This window comes from Macrotis lagotis, chromosome 1 (genome assembly GCF_037893015.1).
Source record: "Macrotis lagotis isolate mMagLag1 chromosome 1, bilby.v1.9.chrom.fasta, whole genome shotgun sequence".
In the NCBI taxonomy this organism is placed as follows: Eukaryota; Metazoa; Chordata; class Mammalia; order Peramelemorphia; family Peramelidae; genus Macrotis; species Macrotis lagotis.
Genome location: NC_133658.1, coordinates 401,368,511 through 401,393,860, shown reverse-complemented (window position 1 = coordinate 401,393,860; position 25,350 = coordinate 401,368,511). Strand labels below are relative to the sequence as shown.

The 25,350-nt window shown below is 39.1% G+C and overlaps 1 protein-coding gene across 1 annotated transcript in view; it reads right to left on the bottom strand.

Moving 5' to 3' along the window:
- CSF1R (colony stimulating factor 1 receptor) overlaps window positions 1-24,241 on the bottom strand; it is a 48,070-nt gene extending 23,829 nt beyond the window's left edge. The window contains exons 1-10 of the mRNA XM_074212652.1: window positions 23,984-24,241; window positions 15,579-15,860; window positions 13,651-13,929; window positions 12,577-12,713; window positions 11,330-11,495; window positions 8,871-9,057; window positions 6,322-6,437; window positions 5,209-5,329; window positions 4,822-5,009; window positions 1,537-1,652 (exon numbers count right to left, since the gene is read on the bottom strand). Of these exons, the coding sequence (XP_074068753.1) occupies window positions 1,537-1,652; window positions 4,822-5,009; window positions 5,209-5,329; window positions 6,322-6,437; window positions 8,871-9,057; window positions 11,330-11,495; window positions 12,577-12,713; window positions 13,651-13,929; window positions 15,579-15,860; window positions 23,984-24,032 (1,641 nt within the window). The 5' untranslated portion in view covers window positions 24,033-24,241. The remainder of the gene's footprint in view (window positions 1-1,536; window positions 1,653-4,821; window positions 5,010-5,208; window positions 5,330-6,321; window positions 6,438-8,870; window positions 9,058-11,329; window positions 11,496-12,576; window positions 12,714-13,650; window positions 13,930-15,578; window positions 15,861-23,983) is intronic.
- Window positions 24,242-25,350: the final 1,109 nt, after the last annotated feature.

The following is a 25,350-nucleotide window of genomic DNA, read 5'->3' as shown; positions in this document are numbered from 1 at the left end:
TGGTCAAGTCATGTAACCTCCATAAGTCTCTGTTTTTTTATACCTTAGAGACAGAGGCAAGGCTAAGGATCTGACTGCAGTGGAGGAAAGTGAAGGGAGCTGGGCTAGGTGGCCTCAGAGTTCTGTTGAGATTTAAGATGCTTATCCCTTTTGATTGGTAATCATTTCGTGAGATAAACAGAGCAGGGATAATTAAATCTATAACAACAACATCAATAACAACTCATAATTCTGTAGCACTTTGAAGCATATAAAGAACTTTTTTTCCTATAGAGAGTACAAATAGTATTACTTCCTTTAAAGATGAAATTGAAGCTTGGAGAAGAAAAGTCAATCATGATCACAAGAGGGACAAAGGGTCACGGTAAGTTTTCAACCTGTCTCTTGTTTCTTTTCTCCCTATACCACCTTGCTTTTTAATCCCCATCTTATGGAAGAAGAAACCAAGGCAGAGAGGGAAGAAGTACAGTTTCTTTGCACAGCGGAGATGAAGCAACCACTAAAATATTGATTGAATCAATTATGATAGCTTGCCAACGTAGGTAAAACAAATTGTGAATGTTTAATGAGTTCCAGAAACAGGAACTACTCTTATTGGACAGACAAAAAAAAATTTAGGGGATTTTTAGGGTTTCCCAGGTCAGCTCTCCTTGTGTAAAAAATGCATAGAACTAATTCACTGCTAGAGGAATTGTTAGAGAAAACTGTGGAGATACAGGAGAACGAGAGCTGACTCTGGAGACAGGTTTTTTCAGTTGTTTTTCAGTCATATCTGAGTCTTTGTGACCCCATTTGGGATTTTCTTGGCAAAAATACTGGAGTGGTTTGCCATTTTCTTTTGCAGTTCATTTTGCACATGAGGAAACTGAGGTAAACAGGGTTCAGTGACTTTCCTAGAGTCATATAGTTAGTGTCTGAGTCCAAATTTGAACACAGAAAGATGAGTCTTCCTGTCTTCAGACCTAGTGCTCTGTACACCATGGTACCACTTAGCTTCTCTTTTTGGAAGTCAGAGGACTCAGGTTCAAATTTGCCTGCCTCTAATGTTTACTATTTGTGTCTTCTTGAGCAAGGCTCTTAATCTCCTGAGCTTCAGTCTTATCAATTATAGACCAAGGATGTTGGGTTAGATGATCTCTAAGGATATTCTAGGAACCAAGATTTATGATTCTGTAATTCTATGACCCTCTGAATCAGAGATTCCACTGCTGGAACTATGTCCAAGGAGGCTTTGGACAGAAAGAGAAGACCCATATATACAAATATGTCTGTGATCATATTATTTGGGATAGTTAAATGTTATAAAATGTCTTGATCACGAGGAATTATCTTATTTTCTTCTTGGGGAGATGAGAGTTGAGGAAAGAAGGAAGAGAGAGGGAATTTTGGTTGGCCCACTCATCTGTATACTCAAGGATGATCCAGCTTGAGGGGGGGAATACAGGAGGTAGATAATTCTTCTGTCAGCCCCCACACTTCCCATTTTCCTACTGAAATCCACTCTGCCCTTCCATCAGCCCCAATTGCAATACTTACCTGTTTGTATTTGTACAGGAGAAGAAGGAGTAGAAGAAAAAGTAGGGCCATGGTGACAGTGCAGGCTGTGACAACAGGAATAAAGAGACTGTCTTTGTTAGGCCGAATGACAGGTTCTGGAGATGATAGGAAGAAAAAAAGTGAAGGCATGAACACAGTGCCATTTCCTTCTCTCTCTCTCTCTCTCTCTCTCTCTCTCTCTCTCTCTCTCTCTCTCTCTCTCTCTCTCTCTCTCTCTCTCTCCGTATCTCTAACCCTCCCAGCACAACAGGTAATCTTTATCCAAGGATGATGTGGGGAAAGGGAAGCCAGGGAGAAGATTTCAGTGAAGATATAGTAGTCAAAACTAGTGTCCTTTAATCCCAGGTCCTTCTAAACATGTCCTTCTGCTCAAAAATCTTATGTGGCTCCTTACTGTGGGGATAAAGTCCAAACTTCTTTGCCTAACATCAGAAACCTTTCACAATCTATACCTAGTTTTCCTTTCCAGCCTCAACTCCCAGAGAAACATGGGCAGAAGTAGGACACTACAAATGTCACTTTGGCCATTGAGTGAAGAATAGATTGGAAAGGGGAAAAATGGGGCAGGAAGGTCAGTTGGGAAGCTATTGCAGTATTCTAGAAGAAGGATGATGAAGGTCTGAAGGTAGTAATAACCCCGTGACTAAAGAGGGGTAGAAAGGATTTGGGAAATGTTATGGAGGCACAGTCATAGATATTTGATTATTGATTGGCCTTGAAGGGCAAGGGAAAGTGAGGAGTCTAGAATTACTCTGAACTTGTCTTCACTGCCACCCTGACAAAATGATGTGAGAGGCAGCCCCCTGTTACTGATTTCCATTCATTCAACCAGACAAGTCACTAAACTTTGTTCATTCAATCAATGAATATGTATCAGGTGTTATGCTTGATTGTGATGGATATGACTGTAATGTAAAAAATGGATATGACCCAGACCCTATTCTCAGTCTGTTAGGGAAAATGATGTGAATACAAAGAATTAGGATCCAAGGGAGACTGAGACAGATACAAAATGTCAGTCCAGGCATAAGGCTATAAGAAATGTAAAGAGAGAAGGATCTGGCAAACTTCAAAAAACGCCAAAACAAACTGATCTTTAAATGGTCTTTCAAAGTTTACCCAGTGCTTTATGTACTAACACAATGAAATGGAAATAGCACCAATTTAGTGCCAGAGGACCAGGGTTCAAATCCTAGGTCTACTTCTTATATCACCTAGATCAAGTCATTTCCTTCTCCAGGGCCTGTTTTTCCATCTATAAAAATGAGAGGGTTGGGTTTAATGGCCTCTAAATTCCCTTTGATTTCTAAAATTTATGGTCCTTTGAACATTATGAATTATGTTCTACAGATGGTTTCACCATTTTAAAGATGAGGACACTGAGGCTCAGACAGGTGACTTTGCTATTCAGTGTTGGAGACAGAATTCATACCTCTTCTGTCAATGCCAAACTCATTATCATGATCCAATATGCCAAGCTGCCTTCTTTTTTATTTTATTTTATTTATATTATTTAAATTATTTTATTTTAGTTTTATTTTATTATTTTATTTTTATAAGTAAAACGGGGTTAAGTGGCTTGCCCAAGGCCACACAGCTAGGTAATTATTGCCTGAGGTCGGATTTGAACTCAGGTACTCCTGACTCCAGGGCCAGTGCTCTATCCACTGTACCACCTAGCCACCTCTTCAAGCTACCTTCTAATCTCTGTCGCCACTCTTCTTTCTCAGAAAAAATGTTAATGCCACTTTCTCACCTCTCCCTCCATTCTATGGCATCCCATACTCCTTCACAAGAGGAAGTCACACTTCATTTACATCATACATACTATCATAGGATTCTTCATGTGGGAACTGAGTCCAAGAGTTATTTCCAGGACTCCCTGGAAAATTTTTCCCCCTTGCTTATGTTTAATTTTTCCCTAGAACTGATAAAGAATTGCTATTACCCCTTTCTGACTTGAGAAGGTTGATGGGAGGGAACAATTACATGGGCAGAGCAGGGCAGCATCTATGAATTTTGGAGCACTTAGGGGTATGGGGCAATAATCTGGACTTGCAAAGAAATAGGGGATCCAAACAGATTGCAGGACAAGACTTGAATAAATCATCCTCTTTCCTTTTTTAAAAATAAGTTTTATTTATGACAATGGATTAAGTGACTTGCACAAAGTCACACAGCTAGGTGATTAAGTGTCTGAGGTCAAATTTGAACTCAGGTCCTCCTGACTCCAGGGCCAGTTCTCTATCCACTGCACCACATAGCTGCCCCAGATCATTCTTTTTCCTGCCCAGAGCTTCAAGGCTAAAAGGAGATGCCAGGCTGAGGCACTGATTCATAGAAACAGAGTTAAACAAATAGGACTTGGTACAGATACTAGAAGTGGCCCTGGTAGCCTAGACTAAGCCCAAGAGTTTGGAACCCTGAAGGAACCAAGCCAAATTTTAGGGGACTAGCTAGCTGTTCCTAGAACAAGAAATGGTGCTTAGAGTCCTGAGAAGCAAAAAAGAGAATTAAAAAGGTGCCCAATTGTCTATTCCCTAAATCCATTGCTAGGAGTATAAGCTACCAATTCTCTTCTAGCCAGATATTTTCCCTTCATTGCTCCTGCAGTTTATGTAATGCCTCTCTGAGGGATCAGTCTCAGTCAGAATTGATCTGAACCCCTTAAATCATTAGCTTGTGTCACTCATATCAGGGCATTTTCACATGCTATTCATTCCTTTAAAGTGTGAATTCTTGAGGATTGAAGCTTATTTATCTTTGTAACTTCCATGATGTCAACCTTAGAAGTCTACATAAAGAATTGTTAAATGAAGTCATATTCTTTGCTCCTTGAAACTACGTTGTATAACTTCGCATGTATTTATCCACATACAAGTTACATTTTCAAAAGAATGTAAGCACCTAGAGGGCAGGTACATTTTTGCCTTTATCTTTTTATCTATACAATCTAGCACTGTACCTTGAGCACAGAAGAGATTTAATAAATGTTTGTTGAATCATTGAATTAATTGTTCTTTGTTGCACTTACAGGTCTTGTCTTTCTAGCTATCCCAAGCCTATAAGTATGGGGACCTTGTGCTTTTGCCTCTGAAAGCAGCACCTTTTCCCCAAAAAGTGCTGACTATTCTACTTGTACTCTTAGATCTTACATAGAAGAGTTGATGGGGAAAGTTGAGTCTGGGAAAAATTAGGGATGCCTTCTGAGGGATCATAGGGATGCTCACCATCCCCTCACAGGGAAGTATGCAGTATTCTCACCTCTCAGGATGGGCCAGAAGATGTATGAGTTGTTCCCAACCTTGTTGCTGGCCATGCACATGTAGGTGGTGTTTTCCATCAGGGTTGGGATATGAAAGATACTTTCAACGATCACTTTATCAAAGGACCTCTGGCTTAGCAATGAGGTATTAGTATCATGCCACAGCAACTCTCTGCCTTGGTTGCAACTGGAAAATGGAGGAAGGGGATGTGAGTCGAAGGGAGGGAGATGAGAGCTTCTCTAAGCCTCTAGGATGAGAATCAGTGTTCAAGGAGTACCAAAGGAATACTATCACCTCAGGGCCATCTAAGGCTAGCCAGGAAAACTGAGTTTTCACTTATGGTCTTGGCCTTCAGTACCATGATTTGAGTCAGTATGTGACCTACCTTTTTTTATTGCCTGAGCAGCGGTACCATGTAATTTCAGGGGCTGGATACCCTGAAGCAATGCAGCTAAGGACATTAGAGACATTATGATATGCCTGCTGGACTTGTGCTTCTGGGGGATCTGAGAAGGGAAAATGGAGTGAGAAAGAATAAAATATATCAGGGGACTTTGTATACCTAAGACTCTCCTTTGTACCATTACTAAGAAATACATCTGCTATGACTATGTGAGAAGGGAGATTGCCCAGACATGGGTTAAATCCTCACATTCAGCCTGTCCACTCCTCCAGCCCTCCAATTCCCTCACTAAGCTTTCTCCCCTTCAAAGACTGCTCACCCCTTCACAGAATTCCATCTCCCTCACTGAGTCGCCATCCTCTTAATGTTCCTCCATTTTCTTGATAATCCTCATAGTCTTCCCTTAGCCCCTATGCTTTGCACCCAATTTCTTAGACTCTTTACTAAGTGACAATACCCTCATTGAACTCCCTCCTTCTCTTATTGAGTCTCTATCCTTACCCTGCGCCCCCAGTTCCTCAAAGATCCTCCATCCTCTTCATGAATTGCCATCTTCTCAACGATCTCCCATCTCTTCTATCACCTACTCTGCTACACTGAATTCTCAGACCCTTACAGTGATGCTCTAGCACCTTTGCCCCTCACTAGTTAGCTGATTCCCCAGTAGAAATAACTTGTTATTACAAAGTGTAAGGCACTGAAAGAAATCCTTTCTGTTTGGGTAGTGTAAATTGGGGAGGGCATAAATAAAAGGTCAGGAAAAAGAAATGAGAACAAGTAGTTAAAATGACCTGTCACCGGAGCAGGGGCCTGAGGCTTTTCCTTTTTGACCCTTTGTGGGAAGAAACCAATCCTTGGACCTGTACCTCTATATTTTCTCTTGTTACTTCAGATAGGGTCTACTTTTCAGTCATCCGAGGGTAGATACACATACAGAAGGATCTGCTTGGTGTCTAGGCAGTTCTTTCAGCTGTCCCAAGACCATCTAGGAATTTCCCATTCCCAGGTAGTTAAGCTTTATGAAAATAGGGGATTCTAGCTTCATTTCCACTCTGATCCCTGTGAGCTTTCCCTTCATTTCCTGGAAGTACTCACGGTATAAAATGACTTCAAATCTGAGGGAAGCCTTAGCATTTGAGTTCTCAGCATGAAAGGTGTAGTACCCAGCTTCTGAATCTTTCAGCCGAGATAGAGTGAGGGTTGTGCTGAACCTAATGGGGGAAATGAACACAATCTAGCTGAGAGAACTAGCAAGACCACAGTCCTGGAACCTTCCTTTTTCCCAGTAGTACCTAAGACTTTTCCCAATCCTAAGGAGCATGCGGTTGTGTGCTCCCTATTCTGCAGGTATGACCATAAGTCACTAGGATAAAGTACTTACTATATACCCAAACAGACACACAATGGACAAGCACAAAATGCCAACTGGCGATAGTGACCACCATTCTCTGAGATTTCAGAAGAACACAATCCCACAGGAATGATTATTCTTTACTATATAACCTAAGCCCTGCTATAGGGGAAACATGACTTGGGTTGACTGTGAGTCACCAAAAGAAGGCAAATTTGCTGAAACATATCAAAGTGCTTCTATTTGGTGAACTCCTTATTCTTTTATCTGATCTTCTCATCTCTGTTTCCTGACTTCTCAAGGAAAATTCTGCATTTTATAGGAAGCCTTTCCCAATCTCTTTTAATTTCCATACCTTCCCTCTGTTAATTATTTCTTATTGATCTTGGATATAGCTTGTTCATTCATAATTATTGACTTATTTTCTCCCCCATTAAATTGTGAACTCCTCCAGGACCAGGATTGTCTTCTGTCTTTCTTTGTATCGCTACCACTCAGCTGAGTGCCTCATATATAGTAGGTCCTTAATAAGTGCTTATTGACTGAATAATATTAAAACTTAAGAATCCTTTAATAGATGTCATCCTACAGAATACTCATAATTTCCAAACTACATGGAATAAAAAGCTTTCAAAATATAGAGAACATATATTATTGTTGAATTGTTTTTCAGCTGTGTCTAACTCTTTATGACCCTATTTGGGTATTTATTTGGCAGAGATAATGGAGTGGTTTGCCATTTCCTTCTCCAGATCATTTGAAAAACTGAAGCAAATAGGGTTAAGTGACTTTCTTGTAAGCATCTGAGACCAGATTTGAACTCAAGAAGATGAGTCTTCCTGACTTCAGGTTTGGCCAGCACTCACCAAACTACTGCATAGGAAGAAATTATAACCCCTTGGGAAAAGAATGAGGTACATGTCATCCTTAACAACATTAGAATTTAAGCCTTGGTCCTCTGACTCCCATTTCACTGTTCTTTCTACTACACTACGATGTCACAAAAATAATTAATGAGAGGCCTGGGTGTCCATTTGGTGCTAAATTTTAAAGGACTTTAAAATACTTTAGGATATTAGCAGACATTTCTACTGGATGCTTTCACTGCCTGGAGAAAGAAAGAAAAGGTGACAATCAGGGAACCAAATATTTCTAGCTGGGTAGCAGAAGAAGGGAACCAAGAAGAGATTTTTAAAAAACAGAAATTAGTGACCTGAGGTAGGAGCAGGGAAGAGGAGTGTGTATTGAGATAGACTTCTCAACAGTCATAACCAGGAATCCTGGTACATGGGGCAAATTCAATTTTGCAAGGAATGGATAGGGTACTGTGGACCTTTCCTCAAGCGTCTGACCCATGACTCAATGAGGATTAGTGGGGAAGGCAACTGGGTTGAGGAAAAGATAAATCAACTGTAGGTAAAGTAGTAGGAAGGAGTAAAATATCTCTTTGCCCAGTTAGCCCCAGATCCTACTTCCTTGCCCTCTCCTGGGTCCTACTATACTTTCCCTATTCCCCCCCCCCATAATCCTTGTGGGGTATGAACCATTATACTCTAAAGGTACAAAGCTTAAAGATTTCAGCCTTTGAACTTCAATGGGAAGGAAGCACATTCCCTCAGATATTAGTACTTTGGACATCTTACCCTAGTTGCAGTTCTGCTTTTTGGCACTGAGTCCAGACTCATGACCTCCAGAACAAGAAAGACTTAAGGGAACAGGACTGGGAAGGTTTATCCCTTAAAGTAGATTTTGAAGCCATTCAGGTAATTGTATTTTTTGACCTGTAAATGAGCTTTCTTTAATGTAATCAATTGGCCCCTAACAATGGGGCCTAATTAGACTTCAGAATGGAAGGCAAAATGGCAGCATCCTTCAACTTGTATTTTTAAATATTTTTATAATGACATTTTAATATAATTGATTTCCTTTATAATCCTTTGCATTTATTTTATGTGTTTATAAACAATGGTACGCAAAGGGAATCTGTGGGCTTCACCAGACTGGCAAACAGGACCTTGACTTGAAAGGTGAGGACTCCCAACTCAAAGTCTTTTCTGACTCTTAGATTCTACAATTCTAGGAAACATAACCAGACCTCTGGAGTCTTCCTCTTTTTAAATCTACTATTCCCTAAGATCCTATTCCTTGTGCTTCTTGAGGATGAAGAGAAAAGGAGAAGATTTGGGTTAGACTCTATGGAGTTAATCACTTTAGGGATCCACTCCATTTTCTTCTGTTCTGGATCTGAGGTCAACATGGACAGAAAGGGAAGAGTAGAAAAAGAAGCAATTACCTGTAGTTTTCCCCTGAAATGGAGGTTTGAAGTTTGGGGTGGGAATTGTGAAAGGAACCATCATAAGTCCAGTTCCAGTGAAGCAGCTCAGGATAAGTCTCAATATTGACCTTCAAGTCCAAATTCTCCCCAATAGGCATTGCTATCTGGACATCTTGCTCAGAGGACAGGTTTATATACCCCTTCTCTGAAAGAGGGAACATTTCAAGGTATAACACTGGTGTAGAGATATTTTAATTAATTCATTCAGTTGACAATCAAGTATTCGATTCATTTGTCCACTTAACAAACATTTAATAAATGCCTACTGTTTGCAGAAGACAGGGATTGGAGTAGTCTAGGTGTGACACAAAGATAAACAAGACATGGTTCCAACCTTCATGAAACTCATGCTCCAATGCTTATTAAATTCCTGATACCTTCAAGACATTTAGGTAAGCCTTGCCTCTTCCTGGCAATAGTCTTTCTAATCCCTTAAATCTTGTCTCTTGCCGACATTCCTTGGTTCCAGTCAGCACAGGTTGCCTATTCCTCTTAAAACACCTCTTTGACCATTTCGTTCTCTAGTCAAAAACCTTTCATAGCTCCTCACTAACTAATCCTCAGCCAGTATTCATGATCTTCCAAGACTGGATCCTAATCTATCTTATCTCCTAAAATTCCTCTACACAGAGCCTCTACTTCTAGTCCATGATTGGAAGAGGCCTTTGTTCATGTTATTGCCTCCACTCCCTTTCAGACAACTCTTTAAATTCTTGGATCTCAGCTCAAGGCTTGTGGAAGTTGAGACCTTTCTGACCATGGTAGCCCAAAGAGATATTTTTCTATGGACTCTGTTCATTTGGTGTCTAACTTGCCTCATTGTTATCAGACAATATTCATTGCATGAGTCTTGCCTTTCCACCTAAGGTTTGTCTTTTTTTCTTTTAAATTGGTTTTAATTTGTGTCTTTTATTTTTATACAGTCATAGTTTTCCCCATGTCCTTTCCATTTTTCTTCAGTGACTACTTAGCTTTCATTTCACATTATGCATCACCCCTAGGATAAGTCCATCATCTAAAATCCCATTACCATCCAGACTAATTCAGTTTTTGATACTCAACACCTCAACTCCCTCAGTTGTTTGTCCCTTATGACTAAGAGTAGATCAATAATATATGCATAGGCTGATTTAATCTAGAAGAGACAGGAGGGAGGGAGAGAGGGAGAACAAGTTGGAATTCAAAATATTATAAAAACGAATGCTAAAAATTTCCTTGATATGTGATTAGGGAAAAAAATAAAATACTATTTAAAAAGAGTTACAAAGGCAGTAAAAATCCCAATTCAAAATGTGGCACATTGAAACCTATTCCCAAGTCTAGTTTTACAGAAGGCTCAGAACTTTTCAAGTAACTCTCCATTTTCCACCAATAGCTTTGCTTGGTTTTTCACTCTTTGAAGTCTCATGCCTTTGCAACAAGTATCCCCACCCCCCATATCTTTATCCTTTTCAACTTCCTTTTGAATGTTAATTGCTAAACTCATTGAGAATAAAGGACCATTTTTTTCTTTTCTATTTCCCCAGAGTTTAGTATAGTGCTTGGGACACTATAGGCACGTAATAAATGCTTATTGAATTAAATTATTCCTTCTCCTAACCTCCAGAGAATTATTTCATATAACAAACAGTATTTCATTAAAAAACAGAAAGAAAAAGAGGGGGGAAAATCAGTACAATTGATTAATACAGTGGAAAAAGTCTGAAAACATACAATACAGTAGTAGTAATAATAGTAATAATATAGTAGTTGTAGTAGTAATGGTAGTAGTAGCAGTAGCAGCAGCAACAGCAGTAGTTGTAATATAGTGGTAGTAGTAGCAACAGTAGCAGCAGTAGTAGCAGCAGTAGCAGTAGTGGTCATGGTCATAGTAGTAGTAGTAGTAGTAGTAATTCTTCAGTCTCAAAGAAGACTGTGGCATCAATGAAATGGCATGCATGCATGTCATGACATGCATCTAATTTGAATTAAAGTAAAGGTATGTTGGTGCAAAGACATCAGCCTCACTCAACCATGATGGTATCTGATTGTCTTCAAACCTGACTTTTGTCTTTGATTAATGAAAACATTCTTGGCAATGTGCAACAACTGTGGACCTCACATCTCCATGAAAGAGTGAGATGGCCTCCCCCATGCAAATTTGAAGACTCACAAACATAAGTAAGCCTCAATGCATTTTAATTATCTTGATTTGAACTGAATAAAACACCATCCCCTCCTCTATTCCTTCTGGTATTAGTTTTCTTCTCCTGGGCCTTCCTGATGCCTTTCCTCCTTACTTCATCATGAACATCCTTAGTATTTTCAAAAATGCATCATCTTCCCCTCACCCTGGCTCCCTAGTGACAGTACAGTATCCAGGAAACCCAAAGTCACACACCATCCCACAGTTAGATGTCATGTTCAAATTTCCTTACCTACCACCTTTAGAACTGTGAAAGAAATACTCGAGCCCAAATGGTTGGAAGCCTTACAGAAATAGGTGCCACCATCCTCAGGGCCCACAGCTGGGATGGTGAAGTTGATGACACCTTGATAGTTGTCACCGATAAAATTAAAGTTGATTTTTCCCAGGGAAGTATTCTGCAGATAAAACAAAGAGCTGATGAGTATCCCAGACATTAGTGGGCTCCTAAAAGCATATTCAGAGGAGTGAACTAAGGCAGATTAATTGAATTTATAAAGTTGGGGAAACTGGCATCTTGCTTTTCCAAAATATTCAGGGATTTTGTGAATGCTTTATTCAACATGCTATATTTTGAGTTGTGATCTCTACTCTCTGTTCTTTTTCAGATTAAATTAATTTATTATCACTACTCTTATTAACGATAACTAATAGAGAGGCAGGTAAAAGACAGAGGACCCACTTTAGACTCAGAAAGACATGGGATCAAGACTGATCTCTTGACACAGACTTAACTGTGTGATCTTGGAATTGTCACTAAATTTGAACTCTTTGAGAGAGAGGAGTCCCTCATCTATATCCTCACCACATGTTCCCCAAGTAGTGAAATTGCAGATCAGTGCTATGACCTCTCTCACCAAGAATTAAATATAATATTAACTCCAATTCACATAGAGCTTTAAGGTTTTAGAAAAACTATGAGATTTTGAAGATGAAACTTCGCAACTGATTTCTCCAAGGGGTCACTGCTTCTATTCCCCATGTTGTAGTCTAACCATATTTCAGAAGGTCCCCCCCTTGTAAAAATAAGAGAAGACACAATACAAATCGGGGAGTTGGAAGATACTTTGTCATTAACTCATTGAGAACCTTCGATAGTCTATATTCTCTGTCCTAAGATCTCTTCTAGAGCCAATGAGCTAGTACTTTATATATGTTATTCCCAAAGGTAACTTAAATCAAGATTTTTAAGAAAGATAAGTCATATTTGAGAGTGATGAAGTTTGAATGACTCATGGGGATTTGGGAGCATGTCCCTCTCTAAGTACTTCCAGAGTCTGACCATGGGGTTAGATGATCAATGGTCCAACCCCATACCTTTAACCTTTAATTGTTATATTTTCTGAAGTACCTACTGTGTACAAAGCACTGTTAAGTACTGGGAAAGATGGACAATTTATACAAACTTCAATTCTTTTCCCTATAGAACACATAGTCTGGTAGGATCTGGTGCTTTGTCCAAGGACATGTAGTACTCACCTTCTTCTGCTGGTGTTTGAGAACAATATTAAATTTTATATCTGGATCAGTTGCTTCACAGATAATCTGGGCAGGTTCTCCTTGTATCCGAACTAGCTCAGAAGGTTCTAGCCTCAATTTTGGAGGTCCTAAGAGGACTGAAGCCAGCATAAAAATTATGATCTTGGGATTAAGCTGAAAACAGTCTCACCATTATCACCCTCATTTTACAGACAAGAAAACTGAGGCCCAGAGAGTAGAGTGACTTTTCAAGATCACATACTAGTTGTAAATAACTGAATTAGTCAAATCCAGGTCTTCTGATTTCCATTATAATTTTTTTTAAGTATATTGTGTACTACTACAGAACTCAGAGTCAGAGGGGAGGAGTTGCTCTGGAGCCCCATTAGCCCAAATATTGGAACTACCCAGGAGGCAAAGTCATGGAGTAGAGGAAAATAATAAGAATAGTCAGTATGTATGTAGATACATATACATATACATATATATATTTACACACAATTATTTAGATCTATGTAGTACTTTAAGATTTGTGAAGCACTTTACAAACATTAACTTATTTTTTCTTACAATAATTCTAGAAGATTTAGGTGCTGTTATTATCCTCATTTTATAGCTGGGGAAACTGAGGCAGATAGATTTTTGTCTGTAACAGAGGGCTGGGCAGTATCTTGCCCAGTGTTACCCAACCAGTAAGAGTATGAAGCTAGATATAAATTAAGGTCTTCCTGACTCCAGGTCTAGTATTCTATTATCCAATGTATCTACCACCTAGTTACCTCTGAATTCTTTCTCAGATTTAATGGGACAAGGTCTGTCCCAGGCCCCTTTGGAATATTTTCCATTCCCCCAAAGTTCAATTAGTATTATCAATCATACCCTCTCTCTGAGCCCTCTGCCTATTGTTACCTCTTTTGGGGGGGGGATTGCAAGGCAATGGGATTAAATGACTTGTCTAAGGCCACACAGCTAGGTAATTATTAAGTGTCTGAGGCCGGATTTGAACTCAGGTACTCCTGACTCCTGGGCCAATGCTCTATCCACTATGCCACCTAGCTGCCCCCATTAAGTTACCTTTTTCCACAATCACTCGGATCTTTGAGGAGATCCTGGTCTTCCCTTCAACCACAGTCTTACAGATGTATGTATCTCTGTGGATAAACTGGATCTTGCTGATGGTAAAACCCTCCCAAGGGTCAAAAGTGATGTTGGCCTTGACAGGTTTATCATAGATTCTCTCCAGAGATGCTGAAGATATTGCTGTGGGATCTGTGATCCGACAGGGCAACAATGCATCACTGCCCTCCAGGACAAGGACAGTATTGTCAGGGACGCTCCAAAGATTTTCTGGATCTGTCCAGAGAAACAACTAGGTCAATGAATAGAGCAGAGAGGCAGAGAATATGAAGATTCAGTGCATCAGGAAAATAGCCTTGGTAGCCAAGTGTTAAAGTATTGGCAGATTAGGGGCTGCCCATAGGATTTAAAGAGATTCCAACTCTCTGTTGATTCTCTTCAGATGTCACAGAGCACTTTAGTTCACAATGGTCTAAGGCACTCAATGTATATTAGCCTAGTAAAAAGATGAAGTCAATGGGTGAAACAAAAGGAATGTACTGGGAGAAAGGGAAAGGTGACATAGAATGAGCTAAGATATTTCACATAAAAGAGTCAAGAAAAAGATTTACAATGGAGTGGAAGGGGGAATGAGTGAACCTTCATTCTCATCAGTGTTTCAGAAAGGAAATAACATATGCACTCATTAAGGTATAGAAATCTATCTTACCCCAGAGAAAAATGAGTGGAAAGGGATGGGAGAAGGGGGACAGGGGAAGGGGAGGGGGAGAGTAGGTGATTGATAGAAGAGAGGGAAGATTGGGAGAGGGTAGTCATATGCAACACATTTCTGAGGAGGGACAGGATGAAAGGAGATAGAGAACAGAATAAATGGGAGTGTGGGGAGGAATAGAATGGAGGGAAATAACAGTTAACAATAGCAACCATGGGGAAAAAATATTGAAGCAATTTCTCTGATGGACTTATGATAAAGAATGCAGCCCATCTCAGTAGACAGAGCCAATAGTATCAATACAGACTGAAGGACAATTTTTTTTCTCTCATTTCATTTCTCATGAGGTTTTTCTATCTTTTGGGGGGGGGAGTTTGTTTACTTTCTTAATAAGATTATTGTAGTAATGGGGAAAATAAATAAATAAATCATTGAAAAAAACAATGTATGGGGCAGCTAGGTGGCGCAGTGGATAAAGCACCGGACCTGGAGTCAGGAGTACCTGGGTTCAAATCCGGTCTCAGACACTTAATAATTACCTAGCTGTGTGGCCTTGGGCAAACCACTTAACCCCATTTGCCTTGCAAAAACCTAAAAAAATGTATATTAGCCTTTTCCTGCATCAAATCCTTTGTAAGTATGGTTATGGTGGAGCTAGGAATTGTCCATTCTTATCACTTCGACCAAGGGCTACAGAGTGAGTGACAAGAAGTGATCAGCTGAAGAACGACCACTGATCTAAAGATCAGCAATTAAAGCTGCCCTGGAAGATCACGGTCCTTAGTAATTTCTTCTTCCTAGGTAGAATCTGTTCCACCAAGGCACCAAGAAAGTATTGATTAGTGAACTTGTTAAACCTACAGAACTTTGAGGTCTCAGAGAAGAAAAAGAATTCCTGTTCCAATCTACCACAAAATATCTTTAATGATAATCAAGAGTCTTGAGAGTGGTGGATTAAAGAAGAAATATGGAGATAATAGAAAACAATCAGAATTTGAGAGCTGGAAGAAAGTAATGGGATGGAATAGAGACCTAACTCTTCTAAACAAAATTTGATCGTTTGGTTTAAGGCCCAACTCCTGGTCCCTTTTGCCAGGTCTATGCTCATATCTGAGAAATACCAACTCTTTTAACAGCTCTTTAACAGAACTCAATACTGGGAAAAATCCAAGGGAGGAGCTAAGTTTAAGGATTAAATTCTTCAGCCCCATACCTTTCACATAGAGATGCAGGGAGACAGCAGAGTTATCTCCATTCAGGTTTTCTGTCTCTTTCTCCAAACATTTGTAGGTACCTGTATGATTAAATGTAGTGTTTTTGATACTTAATATGTTGATGTTGCCTGTGGGTTGCTGAACACAGCCAGTGGTGGTGTTGCAGTTTGCATCATTGACCCAACTCACGCTGGTATTGCCCACACAATAAAGTGTTACTGTTGATCCATGTTCTACCACCATTTCTGGAACTTTGGGTTCAATCATGGGAACTGCCTGACCTGTAGACAAGAGAAGTTGTCAGTCCTTAAGACAGGGGAAGTGAACTCTAAAGTGTCAGGGATGTCCAATCCCCTTGAAAGAGAAGTAGTATGGACAGTTAGAGACAGTACTCCTCCAAAAGAGTTATTGTGTGCTATTTTGCATCATCATCATCATCATCATCATTATTATTATTATCTATCTGTACCACAGAATTAGGCAATCTTTAGAACTGGAAGGGATCTTAGAGATCATATAGTACAACCCCTTTATTTTATAGAAGGAAAGTGAGACCCAGAGAGGAGGAGGAACTTGCTCAAGCTAAAAAATCCAGACCTTTTGATATATAAATTCTTTGTATGTGGGAGGTCCTCTAATCCTCTAGTTCATGAGCTCCATGAAGAGAAGGATCATTTCTTAATTAAGACCAAGTTTCTATGTTTTCAAGATACCACTTGCTCCAGGTTCTTCTCCTACATGCTTGAATACTTCTTAATCTTTTTTCTGGTTCATTCTTCATTAGACTATACCTCAAAGCTCTTACCTCTTCTTTTCTCTATACTCTCTATATGACCTTACCAGTTCCTATAGGTTTAATTATTTCTATGTAGAAAAACTCATAAATCTGTATATTCAGCACCAGTCTATCTCCTGAACTCTGTCATCAACTGCCAATTAGACATTTCAAATGAATACCCCAGAGACAATTTAAACTCTACATGTTCATAACAGAATTCTTTATCTTTCCCTCCTGATCCACCTCTCAATTGCACTTTCCTATATCTCTTGAGGGCACCACCATTCTTTCATTCTCTAATGTCCATAACCTCAATATTATTCTAGACTCCTCACTCTCCTTTACCCACTCACCCCCATTTCCAATCAGTTGAAAAACTCTGCTATTTGTATCTTTACACCATCTCTTGCATCTGACTCTTTCTCTCTACTCACACTGCCTGCACTTCATTTAAAGTTGTTATCTCTCATCCGGGCTATTGTGATATCCTCCTCATTGTCATTCTTGTTTGGGATTCTCTCCCCAATCCAACCCATCCTCCACACATCTTCAAATTGTTTTTCCACACTTCTTCAAAGTGATTTTCTTCTCACAAGTTAATTTTTAAAAATATTTTAAACTTAAATACCCCATTCAATACCATTCCAATTAAATCACCAAACCTATTTACTGTTAGAAATAATAATACAAAATTCATTTAGAAGAACAAAAGATTGATAATATCAAAGATCTAAATAAAACATGTAAAGGAAGAAGGTTTAGTAGTACCAGATCTTAAACTATGTTATAAGGCAATAATTATCAAAATTACCTGGTATTGGAAAAGAAATAGATCAGTAGAACAAAGTAGATATACAATTCACAATAGAAAATTACTATGGTAATGTTGGGTTATAAAATATAAAGGTTTAAGTTTTGGGTATAGGAATTTATTATTTGGTAAAAATTGTGGGAAAACAGTCTGGTAGAAATTAGGCATAGTCCAATATCTTATACCATTTACCAAAATAGGGTCAAAATGGATACTTGACCTAAATATAAAGAAAGCTATTACATGAAAATATGAAGAAGATGGAAAATAGTACAGTGCAAGGTGGAAAAATGGATCATACCATTTACAGCAAGTGAAAAAGGATTTTGTAAAAATAAAACAAGTGTAACCAAGATCAAAAGAAAAACAGAAAATTGAGGAGGGTGACTTATAAACAGTTTCTCAGATAAAGATTTCATATCTCAAATATATAAAGAAAAAACTTTGTCAAATCTATAAGAAAATGATTCATTTCTCAGTTGATAATGGTCAAAGGATATGAACAGACAGTTTTTGGATGAAGAAATTAAAACAATTTATAATCATATAAAATGTTCTAAATTATTATTGATTGGAGAAATGCCCCTTAAAACAATCTTGAGATATAATTTTATAACTATCAGATTGGCTAAAATCATTGAAGGAGAAAGCAGCAGATGTTGGAGGAGTTGTGAAAAAATTGTGAAACTAATTTACCCTTGGTAGAACTTTGAACTGATCCAACTATTTTGAAGAGTAATCTGGAATCATGCCCAAAGAGTTATTAAACTGCCTATATGTTTGACCCAGAAATACCTCCACTAGGTCTGTTTCCCAAGATGATTGGGGAAAAGGAAAAGAACCTAAGTTTTCTAAAATATTTATAGCAGCTCTCTTTGTGGTAGCAAAGAACTGGAAATTGAGGGGATGTCCATCAATTAGGAAATGGCTGAGCAAATGATGGTATATGATAGTGATGGAATACTATTGTGCTGTAAGAAAAGATGAGCTCAATGATCTTAGAAAAACATGGAAAGACTTGCATGAAATAAGGAAGAGCAAAACTAGAAGAACCAAGAGAATGTTGCATACAGTAACACAACTTGAGTAACCAAATCATTTTGAATATTATAAATACCTTAATTAAGTTCAAAGGAAGTAAGAAGGAAGATGCTATCTGTATACAGAAAAAAGCAAACAAATAGAATGATTTTATGAAAAATACACACACACACACACACACACACACACACACACACATATATATATATATATACACACATATACATACATACAAGTATTTGTGTTTAATGGTAGCCATCTCTAGGGTGGGAGAGGGGAGGAAGAAAAATAGAAAAAGAAAGTTACATGATAATTTTATTATATATTTAAAAGAAATAGCACGTTGTACATAATAGATTTGCAGTTTCATGTACAATCTTTTTTTCTATTGTACTATGTCATGAAAATGCTTGTTTTATTTCTTTTGTTCAGAATAAAATAAATTAAAAAAAATAAAATACAAGCTTGACCATTTCACTTTCCTACTCCATAACCTTCAGTAGCTCCTCGTTACTTTTAGGATATAATACAAATTTCTGTTTGACTTTATACCGCCTCTAATATACTTTTTCAGTCTTCTTACACTTTACTCCCTTCTTCATACTCTTATGACTTAGCAGCACTGCCCTTCTTGCCATTTCTCCCCAGATGGCAGTCCATATCCTGAGAAAGCATTTACATGGTGTTCCTCCATGCCATACTCTTCCTCCTCACCTTTATCTCCTCAACTTACAACTTTTTTTCAAAATTTAGCTTAAATTCCACTTTTTGCAAAGAGCCTTTTCTGGTCAGTTCCATTACTAATATCTTTGGTCTGAGATTACCTCCCCTTTCACATTGTATATGCAAACTATCTACGCACATTTGTTCAGTTGTTTTCAATCATGACTCCATGACTCCACTTGCAATTTTCTTGGTGTATGAAGATAATGAGGCAAACTGAGGTTAAGCTACTCGACCAGAGACACCCAGCTAATCAACGTCTGAAGTCAGATTAAAAGTTGGGAAGATGAATCTTCCTGATTCCAGGCCTGGTGTTCTATTCATTGCATACTGTCTCCCTATTTAAATGTAAGCTCCTTAAGGAGCAGGTATTTTTGCATTTCATTGTATCTTCAGTACTTAGTCCAGTGTCCAGCTTATAAGAAGCACTTAATAAATGCTTATTAATTAACTGAATGAATTTATAGTTGCAGCTGCCAGGTGCTGTGTTATCCTGACTTGTGCTTTTTTCCTGGATACTTCCGATATATACATTTTTTTATTTTCATTTCAAAGGCTAATTGACAAATTCTTTCTGACTTCACTTTGCTGTATGGTTTGAGTATGAATGAATGACAAAACCAACTGAATATTTTTCATTTATGTGTTGAAATATCATATCTAAATTCCTTTTTAAAATAAAATCACGGTTTTTCAAGGAGTCCAATGATTTTTTCCAATGAATTTTTATCAATATCTTTTGATTATTTTGTCACCTAAGTTTTCCCCTATAGATTTTTTAAAAAAAGAAAAAGAAGAAAAAGTCAATGAAATTGATCAAAACGTCAAAAAGTCTGATGATATATGTAATGTTCCACATTGTTTGATCACCTCCTCTCCATCTCTGCAATGCAGTTGCTTTCTCATATCTAGAGGGATACTGGAGCTGCCTTAAACTGGCTTATGAGCCAGCAATTATTTTCTTTTTGATTGTCTAGCGTTAAGAAAGAGGAGAAAATATTAATAATTCATATCAAATTTTTAAAGTGTGTGGTGCCTATATGTTTTTTTCCTCAAAGAACTGATTCCTAAACATTTACCAGCACACCATTTTCCACATTTCTTCTTTGGGGTCACATTTGTTCTTTGTAATTTTGCAGTATTTTTTTTATTATTTTGTGTTGTTCCTAGTTGTGTTTCTGGCAACCAGGTTTCAGGGTTAATTCAGGGGAGGGAGAAAAGTAGAGGCTGAGAGGAAAAAGCATTTAGACTTAGGAGTTTCTTTTTGTTTTCTTTTAAGGAACTTTTCTTGAAGGGAGAAAAGAGAACCTGAAACCTCTGGTTCTGCCCTTTAGGGAGAAGGACTTATTCTGCTCCGAGTCAGCACTTTTGGGGGGATTTATTAGGGGGAGGATAAGCACTGCCTAAAATTAAAGGAGAATTGGAGGAAGTGAGAGCTGAATCAGTGCCTTGGACAGGGGCTGCAGAATCTTCAAATGCCTGCTTTAGGGCCGGAAGCACATGGCCTTCCTCTAGATCTCTGAGCCTAAGCTTCAACTCAGCCCCATAGCACTTCCCACACATTCTCACTTCTGCTTTGAGCACGCCCCCTCCATGCAGCCCTGAGCCCACTGTTTGTGCTCCCCATGCATCCCCCTCTGAGCTACAGCCAGCACAAGCTCTCAAAAACCCATATTCCTGACCCTGATGTCAGGAGGCATGGTAAAACCCCCCAAGGAGCTAAACCTGTCGGGCAGGTGAGATAAGATGATGCAGAAGGGACACAGGCAAGGGCCAGTCTCCTACTGATGACCCAGGCTAACCCAAATAGCAAAGTTGGGGCTGTCCTGGGAATAAAGAACACTTTGGGGCTTCTTGAGAAAGGACTTTGGCTAATAGTAAGTCTACCTGCCAACTAAATCTTGCCACTAAGTCTTGTGACCTTGGGGAAATCACTTTTCCTCTTCTGGGGTAAACTAGAGGTGTTTCTATTTCTTCCCAGTTCTAATTCTTGGCTTCCTTCACATCTCACCTAAAATTCTATTTTCTTCAGGAAACTTTTCCCAGTCCCTCTTAATATTAGCTTGTGACTTTCCTTGAGATTACTACAGTTTATCCTATACTGCCTATCTTATTTGAACACAGTTGTTTGCCTGTTGTCTCGCTCTGCCCTCTCCCCACTCCTAGTCTCCTTCCCTACCTCTTAGATTATGAGTTTCTTGAGGTCATAGGCTGTTTTTTGCCTCTAAAAAATCTCTCTCTCTCTCTCTCTCTCTCTCTCTCTCTCTCTAGATATATATATATACATATATATGTATATATATATGTATGTATATATATATATACATATATATATATGTATATGTAGCATAGTTCCTGGTTCATAGAAGGCACTTATTACACTCTTATTGACAACTTCTGATATCTAACTGATCCCCTGGTGCTTCCTTTCTTCTAGAGTCTTTGGAAGACAAGAAAGGAACAACTACAGACCTCTTTGGCCCTCCATTGTCTCCATTTTCCCTGTTCTCTTCCTCAAAATAAAAGAAGCTGTCTGGGCTTGGTTGACTTCCTGTCATATTCACTGAATTTCAGTTGTGTCCAGCTCAGAAAAAAACCACTTATGAAGAATGAGACTGATGTGTTATGTTTGTCACTTAAAACTTAATCCTCAATTCCTTTTGTCTTGTCTTCCCCCTACTCCTCCATCCTGATTTAAGGAAGGAAAGGTTGGCAAGTCTTTTTTTCTCTACATTGGACTTGTCAAATACTGACCACCTCTCCAAATTCAACTTCTCCCCACTTATCCTACCCAGGACCCCAAACTTCATTCTTTCTCATTTTCTCAAATTGCCTGTTCTCTATTCCCTGAATCTCTCCCCCAGTCCCCAACAACTTACATAGGAACATTTGGCCAGCCTTCTTCTAGTTCCTTGATTGGTGGTCTAAGAATAAGGTTAAGAGGGGAGCTTCATCTTATAGTGAAAAGAGAACTGGTCTTATAGTTAGCAGACTTAAGTTTAAATCCCTGCTCACATATTTACTAGCTGTATAACCCTTAGTAACTTGTATCACTTTTCTGAACCTCAGTTTCCTCATCTGTAAAATAAGTATAATGTTTCCATTACCTACCTGATAGGGTTCTTGTGAGGGGGGAAAACGAATTGTGAACCTTAAAGTGCCATACTGTCCATTCCCCTCAACTCCACCATCTTTCTAAGCTCAGAACTGAAGAACTCAAATTTAAGGTAAAGGAGATAGAAGATAATTCCTCTAAGAACCCAGTTAATCCATACATTTTCACTCTCTTATTAGAAGCAAAGTATTTTAAAGTTATAAGGGATCTTTGAAATTATCTAGGGGTGGGGGGCAGCTAGGTAGTATAATAGATCAAGTGCCAGTCTTGGAATCAGAAATATTCATCTTCTTAGACACTTACTAGCTGTGTGACCCAAACACCACCACCACCACCAACAACAAGCCTTGGTTTAAATTCCAGCTCTGAAGTTTAAAACTTGAGTGACTTGATCTCAGACAAATCAGTTTTCTACTTTGGGCTTCAGGTTCCTTTTTAAATGAGAATCTGAATCACCATACTCCCTGAAAACATGATTTAAAAAATAAGAACTAAGTATTCTTTTGGCTCTAAATCCTATGATCCAATCCATGAATGATCATTGACTGCCTAGTATCAGGCACAGGGTTAGGCAAAATGCCTACCTACCTAGACTGATATAATGGATAGGGCACTTGACTTAGAATCAGGAAGATATGGATTCAAATCCAACCTGATATTTACTGCAGTATGGCTCTGAGCAAGTCACTTAACTTCTCTGTGCTTCACTTTTTTCACCTGAAAAATGAAGAGATTAGACCTGTTAGCTTCTAAAGTCTTCTAAACCATAATCATGTGCCTATTCCAAAGTGCTAAATATATAAATAGAATGAATGAAATTATCCCTATACACACACACACACACACACACATACACACACACACAAGCTTCCCACTGGATGGGTCCCTTTGGAGCAGAGCCCAAGGGCTAGGAAAGCTCTTCCATTCACCCCATTTTCTCTTGTACACTGATTTCTGACAAAAAAAAAAAACAAACATGAATTTCTTCCAGTCAAAACTAGTTTCATTACTTCTCCCCAGGCTTTTGACATACACCACACCCATGTTCTTCTAGGGCTTAAAAGGACTGTGGCTATTCTAAAAGTAGCCAAACTCATGGACACTCAGCCTTTGGGCAAGTCTCTTGATAGAGGAGCCTCTTTTAGGAAAGAATGTCTCAGTTCACAAAGACAATGCTCAGACCTCTATCTGCTCTCTCTATTCCATCTGACTTGCTTGCAGCCAGACATTCAAGGTCTCCACATCCTTGGCTTATCTAAGGCCCTCTTCTCTCTTCTGCACTGCTGCCTCTTCTCCAGTTCTCTTTACTCAAAACTCTTTCCACTTCCAAATATCTTCCCCTAAAGCCACAGAGAGTCAGAACTGGAAGAATCCTTAGACCTGAGACACGAGGTTCCTAACCATTTTTATGTCAAAGCAGTGTAGAGAAGTTTATGGAGCCCTTCTCACAATGTTGGCTTAAAATGCATAAAATAAAATATATAGGACTACAAAATAAATAAAAGGTTAGTGAAAAAAATATGATTTTTCTCATTTAAGTTCACAGACTCCTCAAAATACATTCTTTGATCCAAGTTCCTCATTTTACAGAGGGGGAAACTGAGATTCAGAGAAAGAGACTGATCTAACGTCCCACAGCCAATTAGTAGAAGTACTGGGACTAGAACCCAAGTCATCTGCTATGTACCATCCCTCATTCTGTCTCTGCTCTCCTACCCTGGCTCGCACTAAGCTGGTCTCTCTGCAGAGTATCAAGCAAGACTGTCAAGTCTTGCTAGAGAAAAGGGAATTCCATTTTATAGATGACTTTTAGAACCTCACCCCAGGAACAGAGAACTAGAGTCTCAGAGACACCTCAGGAGCCTGCCAAGTAGTTCTTGAGGCTCCATCTCCCTGCCTTGCCCCTACTTCCCATGACAGTTCTTCTGTAACTTACTGTGCCAGATGACCACGGTCAGCAGTGGTATCAGGGTTCCAGGAGCCATTGCCTCTGGAGAGAAGGTAGCACTGGGTCCAGAGTTGAAGGTGCTCGAAGCCACCTCCTTGCCCGAGGTGGGCTGGTGGAGATGAGAACCGAGGATTTGCCTTGACACACTATCAGTTTTTTGTTACTGACCTCCTCCTTCTCTGAGAAACTTCTCCTTTTTGTGCTGGGCTGTGTGACCACAAGGTTTGGAAATTGAGTCTAAGAAGAAAAACAATCTTGGAAGTACTACCCATGACCCCAGTGGGAAGTGGGCTGCCTCTAGGGTGGAGCCAGGCTCTTTTTCCTCTCCTTAGGACCTCCTGGGTTAGGGGGAGACTTAGACATGATAGACCCCACTCCATTTCTACCAGCCTCATTGGAAGGATGGGAAGGGGACAGCCTGGCAGACCATCATCCTGGGTGTCAGATGGGGCTGCAAGGGACAGAACTGTAACAAACACCTTGAGGCCAATTCCAAGAGTCAAAGACACAAACTTAATCCTTATCATAGAATCTGTAGTGAGAAATTGTGCCAAACTATCGACTATCAGAGGGGCAAGGAACCTGAAACAGATTTAGGAAAAAAAAAAAAAAAAACAATTTTCCCAAGATACCATAGCCAGTTCATAAAAGAACTAGGATGAAAACCCTGGTCTTCTGATATCCACCACTCTACTCTGCCTCCTTCATTCTGTCTTTGTTCTCCTCCCCTTGATCCCACAGATCCAACATCCCACAGACAATTAGTAGAAGAACTGAGACTAGAATCCAGATCATCTGATATCTATCACCCCTCATTCTGTCTCAGCCTTCCTCCCCTGAGGTCTCTGCAGAATATCTGCCATGCCCCTAGCTGTTACAGCTTTCTGGAGAAAAGGTAGAAAGTGGGACCTAGACTGAAGGAAGTGACAGAGCTGTAAGAGATTCTAGAATATAGAATGTTAAATGTCAAAATTGGGAGGATTCTAAAGAGTAGAGTCCATCCTTGGCCTAGAAAACAGGCTCAGATCAGGGAAGTATCTTACTCAAAATCACATAAGTTAGAAAGTATAGGTTATGTAAAGACTATCAAACTGCCTTCTGTGGGGGTGGGGTGGAGGGAGGGACGTGAGAGTAGAGGAAAAATTGTAAAATTCAAAAAATAAAGTATAGGTTATATCAAATAGAGTTGATTCTTAGTTCATAGTTCAGTATTCTTTCTAGTCTTACCTTCCTCTCTCTCTTCATTCCTGTACTGACAAACATACTGTCTTTGGTACATGAAATCTATAAATGTAAAAAAAAAAATACCAAATCATAGATTTAGAGCTAAAATGGATTTTAAAGGCTGTTGAGTT